This window comes from Myotis daubentonii, chromosome 11, assembly GCF_963259705.1.
Source record: "Myotis daubentonii chromosome 11, mMyoDau2.1, whole genome shotgun sequence".
NCBI classification, from domain to species: domain Eukaryota; kingdom Metazoa; phylum Chordata; class Mammalia; order Chiroptera; family Vespertilionidae; genus Myotis; species Myotis daubentonii.
The window spans coordinates 21,017,778-21,034,814 of record NC_081850.1 but is presented as its reverse complement, the minus strand read 5'-3'; the positions used below and the strand labels follow the sequence as shown (position 1 = coordinate 21,034,814).

Here is a 17,037-nt window from a genome sequence, read left to right as displayed (position 1 = left end):
CGTGCAGGAGGCAGCCGATCAATGTTTTGTGATTGATGTTTCTATCTCTCCCTTCCTGTCTAAAAAAACAACAACAACCAATAAAAACATATTAAAAAAAAAATTCTTGCTCAGCAATTACCAGTGATGTGTCCTGAGACAAATTATTTAATCTCTCTAAGCCTCAACTTCTTCATCTGTAAAATGGGGGAATAGCAATATCTAGTCAGTCTGAGGATCTCATGCACATAAAGTGCCCAGCAAAGTGCCAGGCACACAGTAAGTGCACAGATTACAATGGCCATTATTATTTGACTATATTATCCTCATATTGTTTTTTTTTTTTTAAGAGATTAGGAAATTGAAACTCAGGGAGGAGCAAGTGACTGTAGAGACCTGGAGTCTTGGCTTTACCTCTTCTTAGCAGGGTGTGCTTGGACAATCACTACGCTCTCTGGGTTCAGTGGTCACTTACTCCTTGCTAGAACTGTGCTGGGCACATGGTAGACATAATAAATCTACTTGGTGAATGAATCAATGTGTGATGAAAATAGCAAAAACCTTGCTGCGTTCTCAGGTACCTTCCTAGCTCTGATGAGTCATGTTTTGATATCTCATTGGGTGTGTTCCAGATTTACAAGAACACCCATCCTACGCCATGAAAGGATCTATCTTTTGGGGTCTTTATTTCCTTTATTATTTTCAATTTTCATCAAAGACATGTTCCTCATTAAGGTTTACATTTTAGTTTTTTTTTTTTTAACTTTCAAAACAAAGCCATTAATTTAAGGAAACTATAAAAGTGAAGCCCAGACTAATTATCTGAGCTGGAAGCGTATATAATACAACAAACACTGTCGCATCATTTGCATATAAATGAAGTGGAAATGAAAACAAGCGGGGGTGCCATTTACTCTGAAAGTAGATGTATACGTTTTTTAAAAAATCGTGTTTTCTTTGTAATTATTGTCAAGGTTTGGATGTTCATCTCCATGGGCAATTCAAAAACTACTGAGGAGGATGGAGGGGCTAAATGGTGATAGGAAACAAAACAAAACAAAAAACTACACTGAGGAGGCAGAGCTGCCAGGCCCTGAGGAGTAGCAAATGTCTACTAATTAATAATTTTTGACTTGTTCTCTCCTCTTCCTGGGTAATTTTTCAAGAGGCCCTGGGGCAGTACATGAGGAAGTAGCATGCTTCCTTTCATTTGGCATTTCCTGTATGTAAAGGGTAACCACATAGTTCAACTTCCAAACCTGTACCCACAGTAAACGAGGACTGCCCTGGGCAAACGGGCTGTGCGGTCACCTTGAACACCGTCCTGATGGCTATCTCTTTATGCTTTCCTGAATCACAGAAGGTCACGGCTGCCCGGGAATCTAGAGGTCTTCCACCCTGTCTTTCACAGAAGAGAAAACATGAGGTCCAGAGGTGAGAAGTGACTTTCTCAAGGTTGCGCTGCTCATGAGTCGCTGGGTAAAACCACCACTGTTTACCATGGTAGAATGAGAATGCTGTGGTGTCAGCAGACCTGGGTTCGAGTCTGGCTCCTCTCACCGACACAGCTATGTAGTCTTGCTCTGTAGTTCCATGTGGCCACACTTTGCTCCCTCTACTCAGCTTAGAGTTCCTTAAAGGTAGGAACTGTGAATTCTGTGTCTTCCTATCTCTTTTAGGGCGCAAGTATGATACTTGGCATGTAATAGGTGCTCAATAAATATTTGCTGAAGAACTCTAAAACCAACCAAATGTTCTGGGGGGGGGGGTGTCTCATTTCTGCTCGGGAGAGCACATAGTATACTCCGAAACAGACAGGGCACATCTAGTCCACCCCAGGGATGGCACTTGGGGCTGCAATGAGCCGAAGCCCCATTGGCTACAGTGGCCCAGGCTGCAGGGGAGCGCTCTCACGCTGCCTGTACAGGGAGTGACCCGCCAGTGGTCCTGCAGAGGAGAGGGATATGTACAGCTGCGTTTTCTTGCTCTGCGCTCCTGGGAATTGTAGCATCAGCCAGCATAGTCGTGCTGCTCCAGGTAACTATTGCCACAGCAGAGTCTTGACTGTTGTCCAGGAGTTGCTGGTTGAGAGCTGGATCTTCTCGAACAGCTTCCTTGTCCCTCCAGCTCAGACGATGCAGAGGATGAGCACCTTGTCAGCCTCTTCTCTAGGAGTCCCACCTGACCCTGAGAGCCCAGAGCCTCCAGCTATTAACATGTTTTTCCCATTCCTGCGCTTTTCCCGGTTGTGTGCTGACATCTTCTTATTAGCCAATCATCCTGTCCTCTGGGCTGTGCCACAGTGAGGCCTGCTGTGGGGATTTACAAAAGCATGTCTCTCTCCCTGATTTTCCTCCCTGGGGCTGAGCAAAAGTATTGGGCTAAACGGAGAAATGGAAATACAGAGAGGACGCAAGTGAGTGTGTGGGCGCATGTGAGCACGCACATCTCAGAAATGCCATGTGATGTGAGCCAGGAAGAAACTGCACACATCCCAGCTGCTGGGCTGTGGGTTTCCAGGAGGCCAGCCTTTGCAGAGAGCAGGTGCTCTGCTACTTGTTGCTTTAACTTTACTAGGAAACTTCTGTCGGGAGTCTGACAGGGGGTCCTTATACTAGGGCAGTGGTCGGCAAACTCATTAGTCAACAGAGCCAAATATCAACAGTACAACGATTGAAATTTCTTTTGAGAGCCCAATTTTTTAAACTTAAACTATATAGGTAGGCACATTGTTATTAACTTAATTAAGGTACTCCTAAGGCTTAGGAAGAGCTACACTCAAGGGGCCAAAGAGCCGCATGTGGCTCGTGAGCCGCAGTTTGCCGACCACGGCACTAGGGGGTCCTTTCCTGGCCTGAACTTTACAAGACATGGCTCTCCAACAGGCTGGATTTTTTATAGGGCAGGTTAATGGGACAGAGTTTTTCTTTGGTCTTTTTCAAGTGAGGAAAGTGGATCATCATAAGACTCAAGAGTTATGCTAAATTATGTTGGATGTTACCACAGTAGTCTATTCCAAATGCTTTCAGAAATAATGCTTTCAGATGTCCACCTTCTGGCATCATGAAATATGAGAAGCTCACGCTGTGTGGTCACTGGGGCCTGACACTGAATCTCAGCTCCCCGCCCTGGGAAGTGACCAGGCATGAGTTAATTTCTTTGTACCTAAGTTTCTTTCTACTTATGCCAATTATTTACACACTAGAGGCCTGGTACATGAAATTCGTGCATGGGTAGGGTCCCTTGGCCTGGCCAGCGATCAGGGCCAATCGGGGCCTTCCTTCCCCTGGCTGCCGCTAGTACATCATAGCTAGCGCTCAAACTCCCAAGGGGACAATTTGCATATTAGCCTTTTATTATATAGGATATGTATTTTTCTCATACCAGTTGTTTCCTGAGATGCCACAATATGCTTTATTGAAAATACCTAGGGCAGAAGCTGATACATGATAGGTATACACTTTTGTGGAATGAGTATGTGTCTACAAGGCTGTAACAACAAGTAGAGCCTTTTCTTCTTATTTTTCAGTAATTCCTTCACCCTTTGGGGCAATGGCCTTAGAACCCAGTTTAACAACACTAGGAGGGGGTGTTCTTTTGGTTTCATCTACATTCAGATTGTACTTTGCTGATCATAAGATGGTATTATGTTCACAGCACCCACTACATTACTAACGGCAGAAAAGAATATTGATTGCAGTAATGATAACAATACAGGAAGGAGATCAGACATGCAAACATTTGTACTACATGAATGCATTTCTTTAAATTACTTTTTGAATCAAATGAGTAATCCATGGACATACATATTCAACAAAATGTGAGTGCTTAGGGACAATGCTGTGGTGGTGTTAAAACATGTGTGCAAATGCTGTGGCACTCTTCTTTTCTAGAGTATCATACACTCTAGGACCCAATATCATTTAGGTAGACCTGTCTCCTCACCTTTAATCAGGACAAACTATGGCTGCCTTGACCTGGAACGTGCAGCTCCACTGAGTCTACATGGCTTCTGCGACTAGTGCATCGGACGCCGTGCAGCTCCTGCCTTGTGCTGCTGGAACACCTACTCTCAAAGCCTGCTCTGGATGGAAGACACCTGCCTGTCCTGAGGCCACCACACCCGAGGAAGCCCCAGTCACACGGAGAGGACACGCCTAGGCTTTCCAGTAGATGATTCTGGCTGCATCCAGCCTTTGAATCATCTCTGCTCAGTTGGAGAAGCCTCCAGCCTCCAGCCATGTCACTCTTCCCAGCCGAGGCCAGAGACATGGCAGAGCGGAGACAAGCCATCGCCAATGTGCCCTATTCAGATTCCTGGAACACATGGCGGTGGTGTCACACGACTAAGTTTTGGGGTGGTTTCTCATGTGGAACCAATAATACAAACAGTCCAGATAAACTTCAGGTATCTATAAGCATGCGCATGTACTAGTATATATGTTACCCCCTTTTCCATTTAAGACAAATAGAAGCAGACGAGGCATCCTGTTATATACTGTGCTTTCAAACAAGGAGTCGATTCAAAAATGCTTTACTCACAGGTTTGCGGACATCAGGCAAGGTGAGCCAGAGAGGAAACACTATGGGGAGGACAATGAGGAACGTGACTTGCTTGCGGGGGTTGGGGGGCCAGGCCAGGCTGAGAGGCTGGTCATCCTCGTCGTCACCCGTTTCTGTGGTCTGCTGTGGAGAGAGAGAGAGAAACACATAAAAATGAACTGATGATCATGCCCACAGGCCGCAGGAGCCAGAGCACAGAGCAGGGCGGAGGCTCCGCGCCACTTCAGGAGTTTGCTTGGCTCACGCCAGCAGCTTCCTCCGTGCATTTCTTAGGTTTGTGAGAGAGCCCCACCCGCCACAGTCTGAATCCGAGGGACAGGCAATACCATGCCCCGCCATGAGGACTTCAGAACGTTCTCTTTCCTCCCTGAACACTCTTGAGCACCTCAGATGGAACTGGTCATTCACCTGGACTGGGCTACAGCTGTAACCCAGGAGCTTTTCACAAGAAATCGTATCTGCAGAGCAAAAGACCCGACACCCACCTTCTCCTCCTCCTCCCTTCTCCTTGAGGACAGAGCCAAAGGATTCATCATAGAAATCCTTGGGAAGAATATGAGATGTTTTTTCGTTGTTGTTGTTAATCCTCCTCATCCAAGGATATTTTTCATTGATTTTGAGAGTGAGTGGATAAAAGGGGGAGACACACACACAGAGAAACATTGATGTGAGAGAGACATATCAATTTGGTTGCCTCACCATGCGCCTTGACCAGAATTGAATCCAGGACCCTTTAGTCCTTGGGCCGACACTCTATCCACTGAGCCAAACCAGCTAGGGCTATTAAATTTGTTAAAAAATTATTGATTGATTGATTAATAGCACTGATTTTGAGTGGGCAAATGAAAGTAACCACAGCAATAATTCAGTAACAGTACTCAACTCCCTTCACTGGTCCACGGATTACTGTGTGGTTGTGAGTTTTAACCAGTTTGATCATCTCATTACTAGTAAATCCTAAACCATTTTACTTCTAGCCAAAGGCTGATTATGCAAACATGTGTCCCATCCATCCGCGGACACAGGGTTGGGAAGTCGAGCAGGACATGGAGCCTGGGGCTGTCACCGGCACGCGGCCCCAGAGCTGGGAGAACGTCAGACTTTCAGACGTGGCAGCAGGCAGCCAGGGCTTTATTCATCACCTGCAGACGTCAGCAGCTCCTGAAGTCCCAGAGCCAGAACAGACAGACGGCGGGTCTGGGCCTGGCGGGATGACCGTTAGCCTGTCAGATGGGCCCCCCGAGCCTCCGAAACAGCCCTGCAGACAGCATCCATCACTTCCATCCCTGCTTGTTTAGAAATGAAAGTGCGGAAGCAGGGCCAAGCATCTGATCTAAAAATATCATCAGGAACTTTTCCAGGATGCTTCCTTTGGAGGCCATATAAATAACCCGCACAGGCTTCATGCAGCGCTGCCCGTGGCTCTTCCTTCCAGCATCGCGCACTATTTCCAGCAGCAGCGCTGACTCCACCGGCACCCCTCTCCCGAAGGAGCAGGCAGGTGGGCAGGTGCAGGCCGGTGGGATAGGGCATAAGGGCTCCAACGGGAGGCCGGGCTGGGTGTGAGGCCAGACTCATTGCAGTGTTATGTTTACTTATAATTTCAATCTGAGAGCTGCCAAAAGGAGTTGTGGTTTACCCAATCACCCACACGCTCTCTCCAGGAGTTAAAGTTAAAAATAATAACAATAATTAAAAAGGAATCTTAAATCATACTAGACAGGGTTGGTCTTAACAGGTTCTTTCTCATTGGGCGTATGTCCTTGGCAGTGGGTAAAATAGTTTATAAACAGCAAATAGGCTGGAATGAAGAGGATCAGGTAACAAGGTAGAATTAGGAAGTTGGCGCAGTTTAATTTGGTCTTCCAGATCCTCATTAAATATACGCCTCAAATTTTCCATCCCTTTGCTATGCAACATGTTGGGAGAAATGAAAGATCTAAAATGAATAACCTACATTCCTACCTTAGGAAACCAGAATAAAAAAGAGCAAATTAAACCCAAAGTAAGCAAAAGAACAGATTTTAAAATATTAGAGCAGAAACCAATGAAACTGAAACCAGAAAATCAATACACTCAACAAAACCAAAAGCTGGTTTCCTTGCTATGCACTTTGATGTGGTCCACTTACTGCTTTCTCTCCTCATCCTGAGGGCTCCCACCCATGGGGGAGGCATGGGCGTGCTGTCCTGGTTCCCCTTCTGAGCCACCCACCCCATCTCCTCCCGGGAGATGCAGCAGATAGAGCGCATATCATCCCCAGTTGAGATCTCGGTCTCTCCAGGTGTCAGCTGGCTACCTGAATAATCTCTGTTCATGAGGCCAGTGAAGATGAAGGAGACAGGTGCATTTTAACTGTTCCCTCCCAGATATGATAATCTTTTCTGTTTAACCCAAATAACTGACTTTCCCTCCCCACCTGATAGATGCCTCAAAATGGGGAGGACCATGGGAGAGTCGAGGCACTGCATCCTTCCGAACAGGTCCCCGGTCTCACATGGGATGGTTGGTTCTATTGTCAGGGGATCCCAGCACTTCTCTGAAGACTCACCAAGCTGATCGGATGGGTTCATCAGACTCCTCCCCCTTCCAGGGTTGACACTCCGTCTCGCCTCCCACTACCGTCTGCAATCTAGCAACTTCTTCTACACGCTAAGCTAACCTTTTTGTGACAAAAAAAACATAAGCAAGTCTTTATGACTCAGATCATTTAAATGACACCAACAGATGGTGACATTTCATCAATAGCCCTTCTGCTCATAACCTACGGAGTAGCTCCTTTCCCCATCTGCCAAAGTCACCAGGCAGGCAGTGCCACCAGCAAATGGCAGAAAATAATTGTCTGTTTAGAGGCATAAGCTCTAAACATACTACTGTCCAATGCAAACAATTAGCTATATTGTACAGCTTCCAAAAGTTGCACTTGGGGTGGTTGTTGCTAGGGCAGAAATGGACCAGGAGAGACTGTGTCTTAGGCTGTACAAACCGTGCTCTTCGTGGGGACTTCATAGCCTCGTGGGGGACCAGTCCTGCTACAGAGAAGTCCAAGAGCCCAAAACCCTGGGGTGGATTCCAGACGTGTCTAGGGAGCAAGGCTGTCAGCATAGTTTAGGGAAAATTGTCTTTTTCCAAGTTCAGTCTCACTCTGGTTCAATGGGCAACAGCGTGTGAAATGGTTAGAAAGTGAGAAAACACACACACACACCAACAAAACCGTTCCAAGTCTGGGGCCCATTTGCCTTTGCCCAAACTGGGGCTGCTGGCATTTCATTAGTCTTAGCCTTGGGGAGAGCCTGCTGAGGTTCAGGCACTGGTTTTCCATCTTTTCCAGGAGTTGGGGCATGCTGGCTTTGACCTTGCAACAACCTATTCTTTAAAAAAAATTATATATTTTTATTGATTTCAGAGAGGAAGGGAGAGGTAGAGATAGAAACATCAATGATGAAAGAGAATCATTGATCAGCTGCCTCCTGCATGTCCCCCATTGGGGATCGAGCCTGAACCCCAGGCATGTTCCCTGACTGGGAAGAGAACCGTGACCTCCTGGTTCATAGTCGATGCTCAGCCACTGAGCCACACCGGCTGGGTGAAACAACCTATCCTTACCTCCTAAAATTTCTTTGGTGACCATAGAAAAGAAAACAATGCAAAGTGACCCAGAAAACATTCAAACGACTTTTCATATAAAGGTTTCAAATAGTTTGGTACCTACTGGGGTCTCTGTGGAAACCCTAGAATTGTGCCACACCAGGGCCAGCAATTACTGCGTTAGGGCTCTGCAACCTCTGACATGGAAAATCCGAGGCTAAAACACTCGGCTCTAAGTTCCCACATGGCGGTCTGCTGGCCGCCGGACCCTGAGGACTCCGAGCAGCATGGCGGGAGGAGATGGTAGAGTCTGAATCCTGGCCGCCAGTCTCTGCTCCAGCTGTGGTTCCAGCTGTAGCCACCACCACGGCAGGTGTTCACGGGCTGCCTTTAGGTCCGTGCTGTGTCCTGGGGCTCTCGGCTTTGAGGAGACTTGAATTTAAAAGGGGAGACAGAACAAATAGCTCCAAAAAGCATATTTACCCAGTTCCAGGGACGCTGGCAGAAGGGGGGTTGGGCTTGTTCTCTAATACCCATTCTGCCTGTAATGGACTGAACTGTGTTTCCCCCCAATGCCTCTGTTGCAGCCCTGCTCCCCAGCACCTCAGAATGGACTGTCTTTGGAGGTAGGGCCCCTTTAAAGAGATGATGATGTTAAGATGAAGCATGAGGGTGTGTCCTAAGGCAATAGGACTGGTGCCTTGTAAGCAGAGGAGATTAGGACATACAGAGACACTTCAAGGATTTGCAGGCGGAGAGGAAAGGCCATGTGAGGACACAGCATGACGGCCATCTGTAAGTCAAGGAGTGAGGCCTCAGAGGACAACAACCCTGACAGCACCTTGATCTTGGACTCCCAGCCTCCAGAACTATGAGGAAATACATTTCTGTCGCTTAAGCCACCCAGTCTGAGTTAGGTTCTTAAAGCAGCCCTAGCAAACTGATAGACCGCCCATGGACTTTAGTGACAGGAAGCCCACTTTCCGTAGGCCTGGAATAAAGACTCCACTTCAGCCTCTCCTGCAACGAGGTGTGGCCATGTGATTAGGTTCCCGTCGACTGGGACGTAATCACAGGTCTCTCTGCAGCTTCCGGGATGTATTCTAAAGGGCGGAGGTGTGTCTGTCATCGCTCCTGCCCAGTTCCTGCGGGTGGAGTGGGGGCATTTCAGTCAGAGGGTGGACAGCCATCCTGGACCAGGAAGTGGAGAAACAATGTACAAGGATCTGGGCCCGACACCCAGCCAGAGCCCTTGTGCCCTGGGCTGCCGACACCGCCTCCACGAACATTCTGTTCACTCAGCCACAGTCATTTTGGGTTTTGGTTGCTCACAATGGAACCTGACCCGGGCTGATCCAGGCTCCTGTTTATGAGGAATCGAGGGAGACACAGCCTTCCTATCTCAGCACTAGAAAAAGTCAAGCTTCTTTGGAGAAACTTTGAAATAAATCTAAGAAAAACCGTGAATCAGGTAAATGACACTATTTTCTCCTTTGCTTTGCAGTGGGGATTTCACAGCCAAATCTGTAACCCACACCTGGCAGTCACAGCAGTGGAATCCATGCTCAGCTCACTCCCATCTTACTCTTGTCCTTGCCTGTACACCCTTTGCTGAATTCTCTAAAACTGTTCCTTTTATCCTTTTTCATCAGATGTCTCTTTGCAAGCAGCCTCTAATCTTTGTGAAATGAGGCAGGGGAGGGGGGGCAGACCTACCACTAAAACTCCTCAGTAATGGAATTTTGGGGATAACTTTAGCAGGAGGCGACGCCATTCTAAGTGACAACTTGCGGTAAGTGGACAACCACCGCTAGGATTCACTTATTGATACTGCAGGTTGGTATCTGGAGGTCTGGCCACAGAACATCTACAGATAGGAGAGAGCAGTTCCAGGAGCCAGTTAGCATCTACTGGGAGGTCTCTGAAGCAATCAACTTATTTTAATTTTTATTTACCTATAAATGGGAGGAGCAGCAGCCGCCTGTCTGTATCCTGCTACCCTGAGCCTGTCCAGCTTTTTTGTAGGTGCACTTTGCACTGTTCCTACTGGTGCCTGGTATGGATGGTTTGGCCCAGAATAAACATATAATCTCCAGTGGAGGGGCCTGAGCTAGACTCACCAGTCCAGAGGTTACCTCTACAGCCAGAAAAACATTTATTAGAAGCAACCCAATTTCTCATTCTTGTCTGTGAAGGGCACTGCGCAAGATTTCCATGGGAAGGTGAGCTGGCTTTAATGCAATCTTTTCCATCAGAGAATTAAAATGAAAACCCAGAGGCCTCTGAAAATAGGCCATCTGCATGTTCAGTTTTCTTCATTGTATAACAGCTCCTCTCCAGTCAACTGGAGCAACCTCAGAGGAGAGCCTGGCCCTGCCTAGCTCTTAGCTCAGATGGGGTTGGACTCAGGCCGGAAGGGAAGTTCTCACTTCTCTTTCCCCCCACAGAAGGACCACACGCCTCAGCACTTAGGAGAGCCACCTCTTCTCCCGGGGGAGCCCCTTCAGTTTGGCATGATGCCGAATAAAGTAAAATGCCAGCACTCAAATAGCCATGTAAAAATATAATTCACTTACTCTAAAGCACTGGGCCATGGTCAAGTTAGGTGAAGGTTTTAAGTGATTTTTATTTTGACTTAAAGAGAACGGTCCTTAACATATTTGTTGTTGCTATTTCTCTAATTTGTATCTGTAGAAAAAAAATCATTTTGTATCTAAACGTTGTTTAACAAAGATGCCCACATGAATGACCAGATGCAGCAAAGCTCCCAGAATTCTGTGCATGCTGGGAGTCACCCGCAGGGCCCCAGGGGCTAAGAGTGGACTAGAGAGCCATAAACACATCTGCTGAGCATAACAAGTGAGGTTGGGTAGGTGCACCAAGAATATTAAAAATGTCACACTCAACAAAGTTTTTTAAAAGGCACTAATAAAACACGTGAAATGTCTAGACTATGCGTGAGGCGTTCATCTACATAGACGGGGGGTAGTAACTCAGGCAGTTGAAGGATGCACAGCGCCCGGTAGACACCAGGGGATCAATAAATGTTAGTTATCGTCCCTCCTGCCACTAGTCTCATCTCTGTGACCAACTGGCTGTGCGACCTTAGGCAAATCAGTGGAAATGCTGGACTAGCCAACGAACACGTACCCCGTGTGGTCTGTAGGCATCTGGTCTTGGTGTAGCTCACCGCCTTTTAGGCTCCAGGAGTCGTTAAAAACCAGGCCATTGTGAGGCAGGACTTCTTTGTCCCTGGGCTGCTTTAATGTGGGACTACCCCGGTGTCCAAGAACTTGTCATTCACTTCACTGTATGGACACCGGTAGGTCAGGAAGGACAAGCAGCAACCATAGGCCGCTGCAATCTTTAGAACAGGAGCTTTAGGCTCTAAGAGGAGCCCCAGAATTTCAGAGTTGAAGAGCCCTGGCTCATTGAGGCCACCCCCTCATTTGACAGACGAGGACCCCGAGATGAAGTGACAAGCCACAGGACGTTCACAGCGCGAGGCGGGGCCTGAGTGACCTCCCTTCACTCCCAGCCCAAGGCTCTTTCCCCACGCTACCATGCCTCCGTTCCTCAATCCCAAAAAACAGGTACAAACGTGCTTTCTGCCCAATCACACCAGGCCTCCCAGCTTTATTTGATAATAAATTTGACCAGTTAAACAAAAAACACTAGCTATAGCAAATACGAAGCATTTAATTGACATAATTTCTTGAGCCTAGACTAATTCTGATGGTTTGGATGGTCCACATTTCATAAAAATGCTGATCGGAAACATCTGAGTCTTAGCTGGCCCTTCTGCCAAGTGAGGACACAGTGAAAATACTGCCATTTATGAACCAGGAAGCAGGCCGTCACCTGACACGTGCTCTTGGATCTCTCTTGGGAGAAATAAATCTGTTGTTTATAAGCTCTGTGGTCTATGGCATTTTTGTTATAACACCCCGGGCAGCTTGGAAGGGGAAACAGAAAGCAGATTTGGGGTGTGTGTGTGTGTGTGTGTGGATAGGAGGGGGCATTGTGATGTTCTCTTTCCTCCTCTTTCTCCTTGGATGATATCTCTATGGTACAAATTAAAAAAATGAAGTGTGAGAGCTAAGATATCAACGAATGTCTTCAAATATAGAAAAAGAAGAAAGTCTTATTCTGTAGCATCTCCATCCAAGAAGAAAATGCAGGAATTTCACCCTGGCTTGACGTAGAAGGAGGTGACAACCGAGTATACCAATGGCCAAAATGAGGCTTGGAGATGTTTTTCGTGTTCCATTGCTTGATATCTCCCCTGACTCCCATAACTGCGGATCATCCTGCACCAGCTACCTCTAAGATGAACCTCAAGGGGACACTGTAGGAGATGGATCACACCCTTTACAGCAATAAACTTTCTGGAGGCTAACCTTAGCAAGGACTGGAATAGAAGGTGGGTTATTTCCAGGCGCCAACATTCAGTGTACAAAGGCCAAGCGAACCTCAGCTGAAGAAGATGCACCACAAAACAGCATCGTCTTTAAACAAGGACTCTCTGCTGTCCCTCCTACCTCTGTTCTTTCGTTATGGAAGCATTCAGAATACTGTCTTTGATAGAGGTGGCGTGTTTTACTTTTCCAATTAGGTCTCCTGGGGAACTGGTGAAATGGTACATGTGCCCATCTAGTGCGTGTGTGGGAGGTTCCCAGGGAGAGAAGAAACCCTGACAGTGCCTTCCCCAGCGAGGGGACTGCTGGGGACGGGATTTATAGACGCACACCCACTTCTGCTCCAGAATGTCCTTTTACAACATTATTGCTCCGACAAAATTATCTGAGATAATCCGTAAACAGCACTCAGAACACCGATTGGCACAGAGTAAACACTCAATAAAGGTTGATTATTGTTATTAGGTTTAATAAATATTCAGAGAAATAATTTCCCATGAGAAAGTGGTTTGACCAAGTGAATTATGATACTTACAGCAATACAACCCTATAATTCAATTATTTGATGTGAAAGTGGAAGCGGTAATAATTTTGCTCCTTCATCTAACCAGTCATACATTGACTGAGCATTCACTGACTGTAGTGATGCCAACAATCTAATTTATTTTCCTCCTAGGTAAGATGAATGAATAACATGAAAGGGAAAGTTTCGCAGCCCTACGGAGAAAATGCTATTTTATTTTGGGAGGTAGGCTGTAAGTAGACTTCCTATCAGAAACAAAGCTTCCAAACAGATGGTGAGACTCAAAATATTGTGACACCTTGATTCTGTGTTTTGTGCAGAGTGAAAAGCAGTAGCAGAGCTGGAACTCTCAAAGGTAAAATCACCAGAAATGCACAGTCACACTTTGATAGAGTGAGAGGCTCTGAAATGGACAACTATTTGGCAAGTGGAAGGTGCCTCCCAAGACACGTTCCAGAGTGCTTTCCACTTTGTAACCTTAAACGCCACCGGTGCTTTAGTACAAAGGAAATCAGCTAAAATGAGAAAAATCCATATGGTCGGTGTATTTGTCTGCTTGGATGACCATAACAAAATACCGTATTTATCTCTCTTAAAGATCTCATTTTTGAATAAACTTTTTGACTTTGAAATAAATCATTGGATTTTCTTGCTGGAATTTATTTTTAAATGCCTTCCAACCCACTCATTCTTTATTGAGTCTTAAGAAAAATCTCATTTTTGTTCTCTTAGTTTCTCAATGTCTTTGCATTTGTATGTTTTACTAATATCCCCCATTCTCTGCACTCTATTCTTGTCTTCTATGTTTCTGTCACTTATGTTTTTCTAAGAGATAAGTACAAAGTGCATCTCTTTTTGGAAGGGAGCACCATCCGAGACATTTGTCTTGCCTTCTGTGTGGACAAGCTAAACCAACAGAGCTAACATTTAAGTAGCAAACAGAATTAAAAAAAAAAAAAAAGTAATACATTTTTGCTTGTCTCGTGGTAAGAAATAATTCACTCCTCTTCTGATACTATCCTATGGTTCGTTTTACATATAGATGGAAAAAATCTAACATTAAGAATTTAGCATATTAAACACAAAATGATAAGGTTTCACTAAGTATTGGCAACCTGAAAAAAACTTAATTTGCTTCTACGTGACTTTGAATGGAAATCAAGGTCTTGAAATATTCTGCTGTGAGTGATGAAGCTGTCTGGACTTCAGTTTTCCCAGAAGCCCCGAAACCATTTATTATAATGTAAAATGGCATTTGGAGAGTTTGGTGAAATGCAATTGCTTTCCTTCACTTTGCATTTTTCCCAAATAATTCTGAGGTGCAACCTACCGACAAGATAGATTTCTTTCTGTATTGCTGTTGTAAATTGGTTTTCTCATAGTTTTCATGGGCTTCGTAAATCCTGCTGATACAAATCATAAGTGATCAGCCAACATAAAAGCAACTGGAGGATCGTAAAAAATAATTCAAAAATCATTCTCATCATTTTATTATCAATTGGATTAGAATTACTAACAGGAACAGTAGTATTAATGTCAGTATTTTTTTTCAGGGTGGTAATGGAGTTTTCCCCCCCTTTTTATTAATAGTCAGTCAGCCCTTAATGTATCTTAGATGAATGATTAATAGTCATTTTTCAAACTTTCAGAAAGCACAATGACAAATGGTATAATTAACAGTAAGATTCTTAGTGAAGATATAATTCTTTGTCAATATTCAAATTTAGGCAGAAACTTGAGTCGGACTATAGCTATTTATTTTTAAATGTGTTCACAAGGCCTTTGAGTGTTAGCTCCTCCAGAAATAGAATGCATGTGCTATGGTTTGGCAGGAATCTCTGTTTTTGTTTATTTTATAGTTAGTGTTAGGTTTTCTCTGATACTAACGAGTTTCTTTCCTAAGGCTATAATAGATCTAACATGGCCTAGGCCAGTGATGGCGAACCTATGCCACGCGTGTCAGAGGTGACATGCGAACTCGTTTTTTTGGTTGATTTCTCTTTGTTAAATGACATTTAAATATATAAAATAAATATCAAAAATAGAAATCTTTGTTTTACTATGGTTGCAAATATCAAAAAATTTCTATATATGACACGGCACCAGAGTAAAGTTAGGGTTTTTCAAAATGCTGACACGCCGAGATCAAAAGGTTCGCCGTCACTGGCCGAGGCCTAGGAAAATTAAGTGGGATGGAGAACCTTTGGATATTCTTTTCTTTCACTCTTAGGCTCTGGCCTCTCCCCCAACACTGCCCCTGGGCCCTGGTAGTGTCAGATACACAGACACAGCCACACTTCCCACCAGAGCCCCCATTCCTTGGGGGCCGGAATCTCTTATGTTTCAAGAGATTGGGATATGTGATTCTTGACTGTTTTTAAACTTTCAAAATGGTGGACCTGGTTATTATACATTGATCAGTTAGAACAGATACTTGCTCTTTGAATAATAGGAGGGTTTGAGGTTCAGTCTCTCTGTTAAACCTCACCTCTGGTAGCACTGCAAACATTTCCTAACTAAGAGTGATATTTTAGAAAGAAAGAATCAAATGGTTTGTAGGTACCACCTGCTTAGACAATCATGGAACTCCCCATCAGAGCTGACGGTTTTGACCAATGCTGATTATGAAGTCTCTCTAAGGGGCTCCAAAGTCATAGCTGTAATTTTAAACAACAATAATCCAGTCCTTGCTAAGGATGCTTTTTTTACTACCCACAGCAATCCAAATTGAACAGAAGAGAGGTATCTTTACTCATTTTTTAGAGAAACCTAAAATCACCATCCCTCCCATCGTCTTTCCCTGCTCATCCTTTACTCAGTCACTAGCCTTCCAGCCTCTATTTGACCAGCGCTCTGAGGCTTCAAACACTCCACGGAGGTCGCGTGAAGACCAATGCTGGACTGAAGAGATAGAAGCCAGGGATGCGTTCCCAACAGCACACAGGAAGCGCTGAACATGGTAAGGTGCTATTTAAGTTGTAAAGTAAGGAAATAAGAAAAAGCCTGAATTTTACACATATCTCCGTATCCATCTATCTATCTATCTATTCACCTATTTATCATCTATCTATTCACCTATGTATTTATCATCTATCTATCTATTCACCTATTTATTATCTCTCTATCTATTCACCTATCTATCATCTATCTATCTATCTATCTATCTATCTATCTATCTATCTATGCTTGTATACATATGCATATCTATTTCTCTCTTCTTCCTAGGACTGTGCTTTTCTTGTATAAATCCGTTTGCCCACTTGTGCATCTGAGCAACTCTTAACCAAAGTCAGGACAATTCTGATCTCCCTGAGGACAGGGAGACATTTTAGAGACTAGATGAAAAAAAAAGCTGCAATATATAAAAAGCCATCTCACAATACACAAAAGTGTAGGACACAATCAAAAAACAAGTTAGATTTTTAGATTTCAGAATCTACGAAATTTGCAAGGCATTTCCCCTTCTACCCTCTCCTGTGAGTGTGTGCTCAAAGGGCTTGAGGGGGTGGCATCGAGGACCGTGGTGCTGCATGGAGGACCACGACCGGCATCAAGGACAGTGACACGGCACCGAGGGCCATGACCCAGCTGGGCAGGCAGCCTCATGCAGCAAGCCAGCCACGTGCCATCACCTGGTTCCTGGCTAGACTGGCAGAATTGAAATGTAAGAAAATGCTGGGTTCTTGGGTGGCAGAGAGTATTTCTTTCAACTGCCTTTCAAACCTGGATAAACTCTCAACACTGAAAATTTGGAGGTTGGTAGATTCTCAGTAGCAGCTCAAATCAGCTCCCTCTACGTTAGAATCAATAAGACTGTGGCCGCAGTCAGTGGGAATAGATAATGAACACTAAGCCGTTTAAGAAATCGCATTATTTTCTTGATTCCACAGAATATACAGATGAAGCAAAAGAGCTCCTGCGAAGGGGCTCCTCGGGAGAGAATATTTTAAAATGCTCTTCGCTGCC

At 45.0% G+C, this 17,037-nt stretch overlaps 1 protein-coding gene across 10 annotated transcripts in view; it reads right to left on the bottom strand.

Moving 5' to 3' along the window:
* SLC24A2 (solute carrier family 24 member 2) overlaps positions 1-17,037 on the bottom strand; it is a 221,733-nt gene that overhangs the window by 16,722 nt on the left and 187,974 nt on the right. For all 10 annotated transcript variants that reach the window (XM_059656556.1, XM_059656551.1, XM_059656554.1 and 7 more), the window contains one exon: positions 4,522-4,665. In XM_059656556.1, coding sequence (XP_059512539.1) covers positions 4,522-4,665 — 144 coding nt within the window. The remainder of the gene's footprint in view (positions 1-4,521; positions 4,666-17,037) is intronic.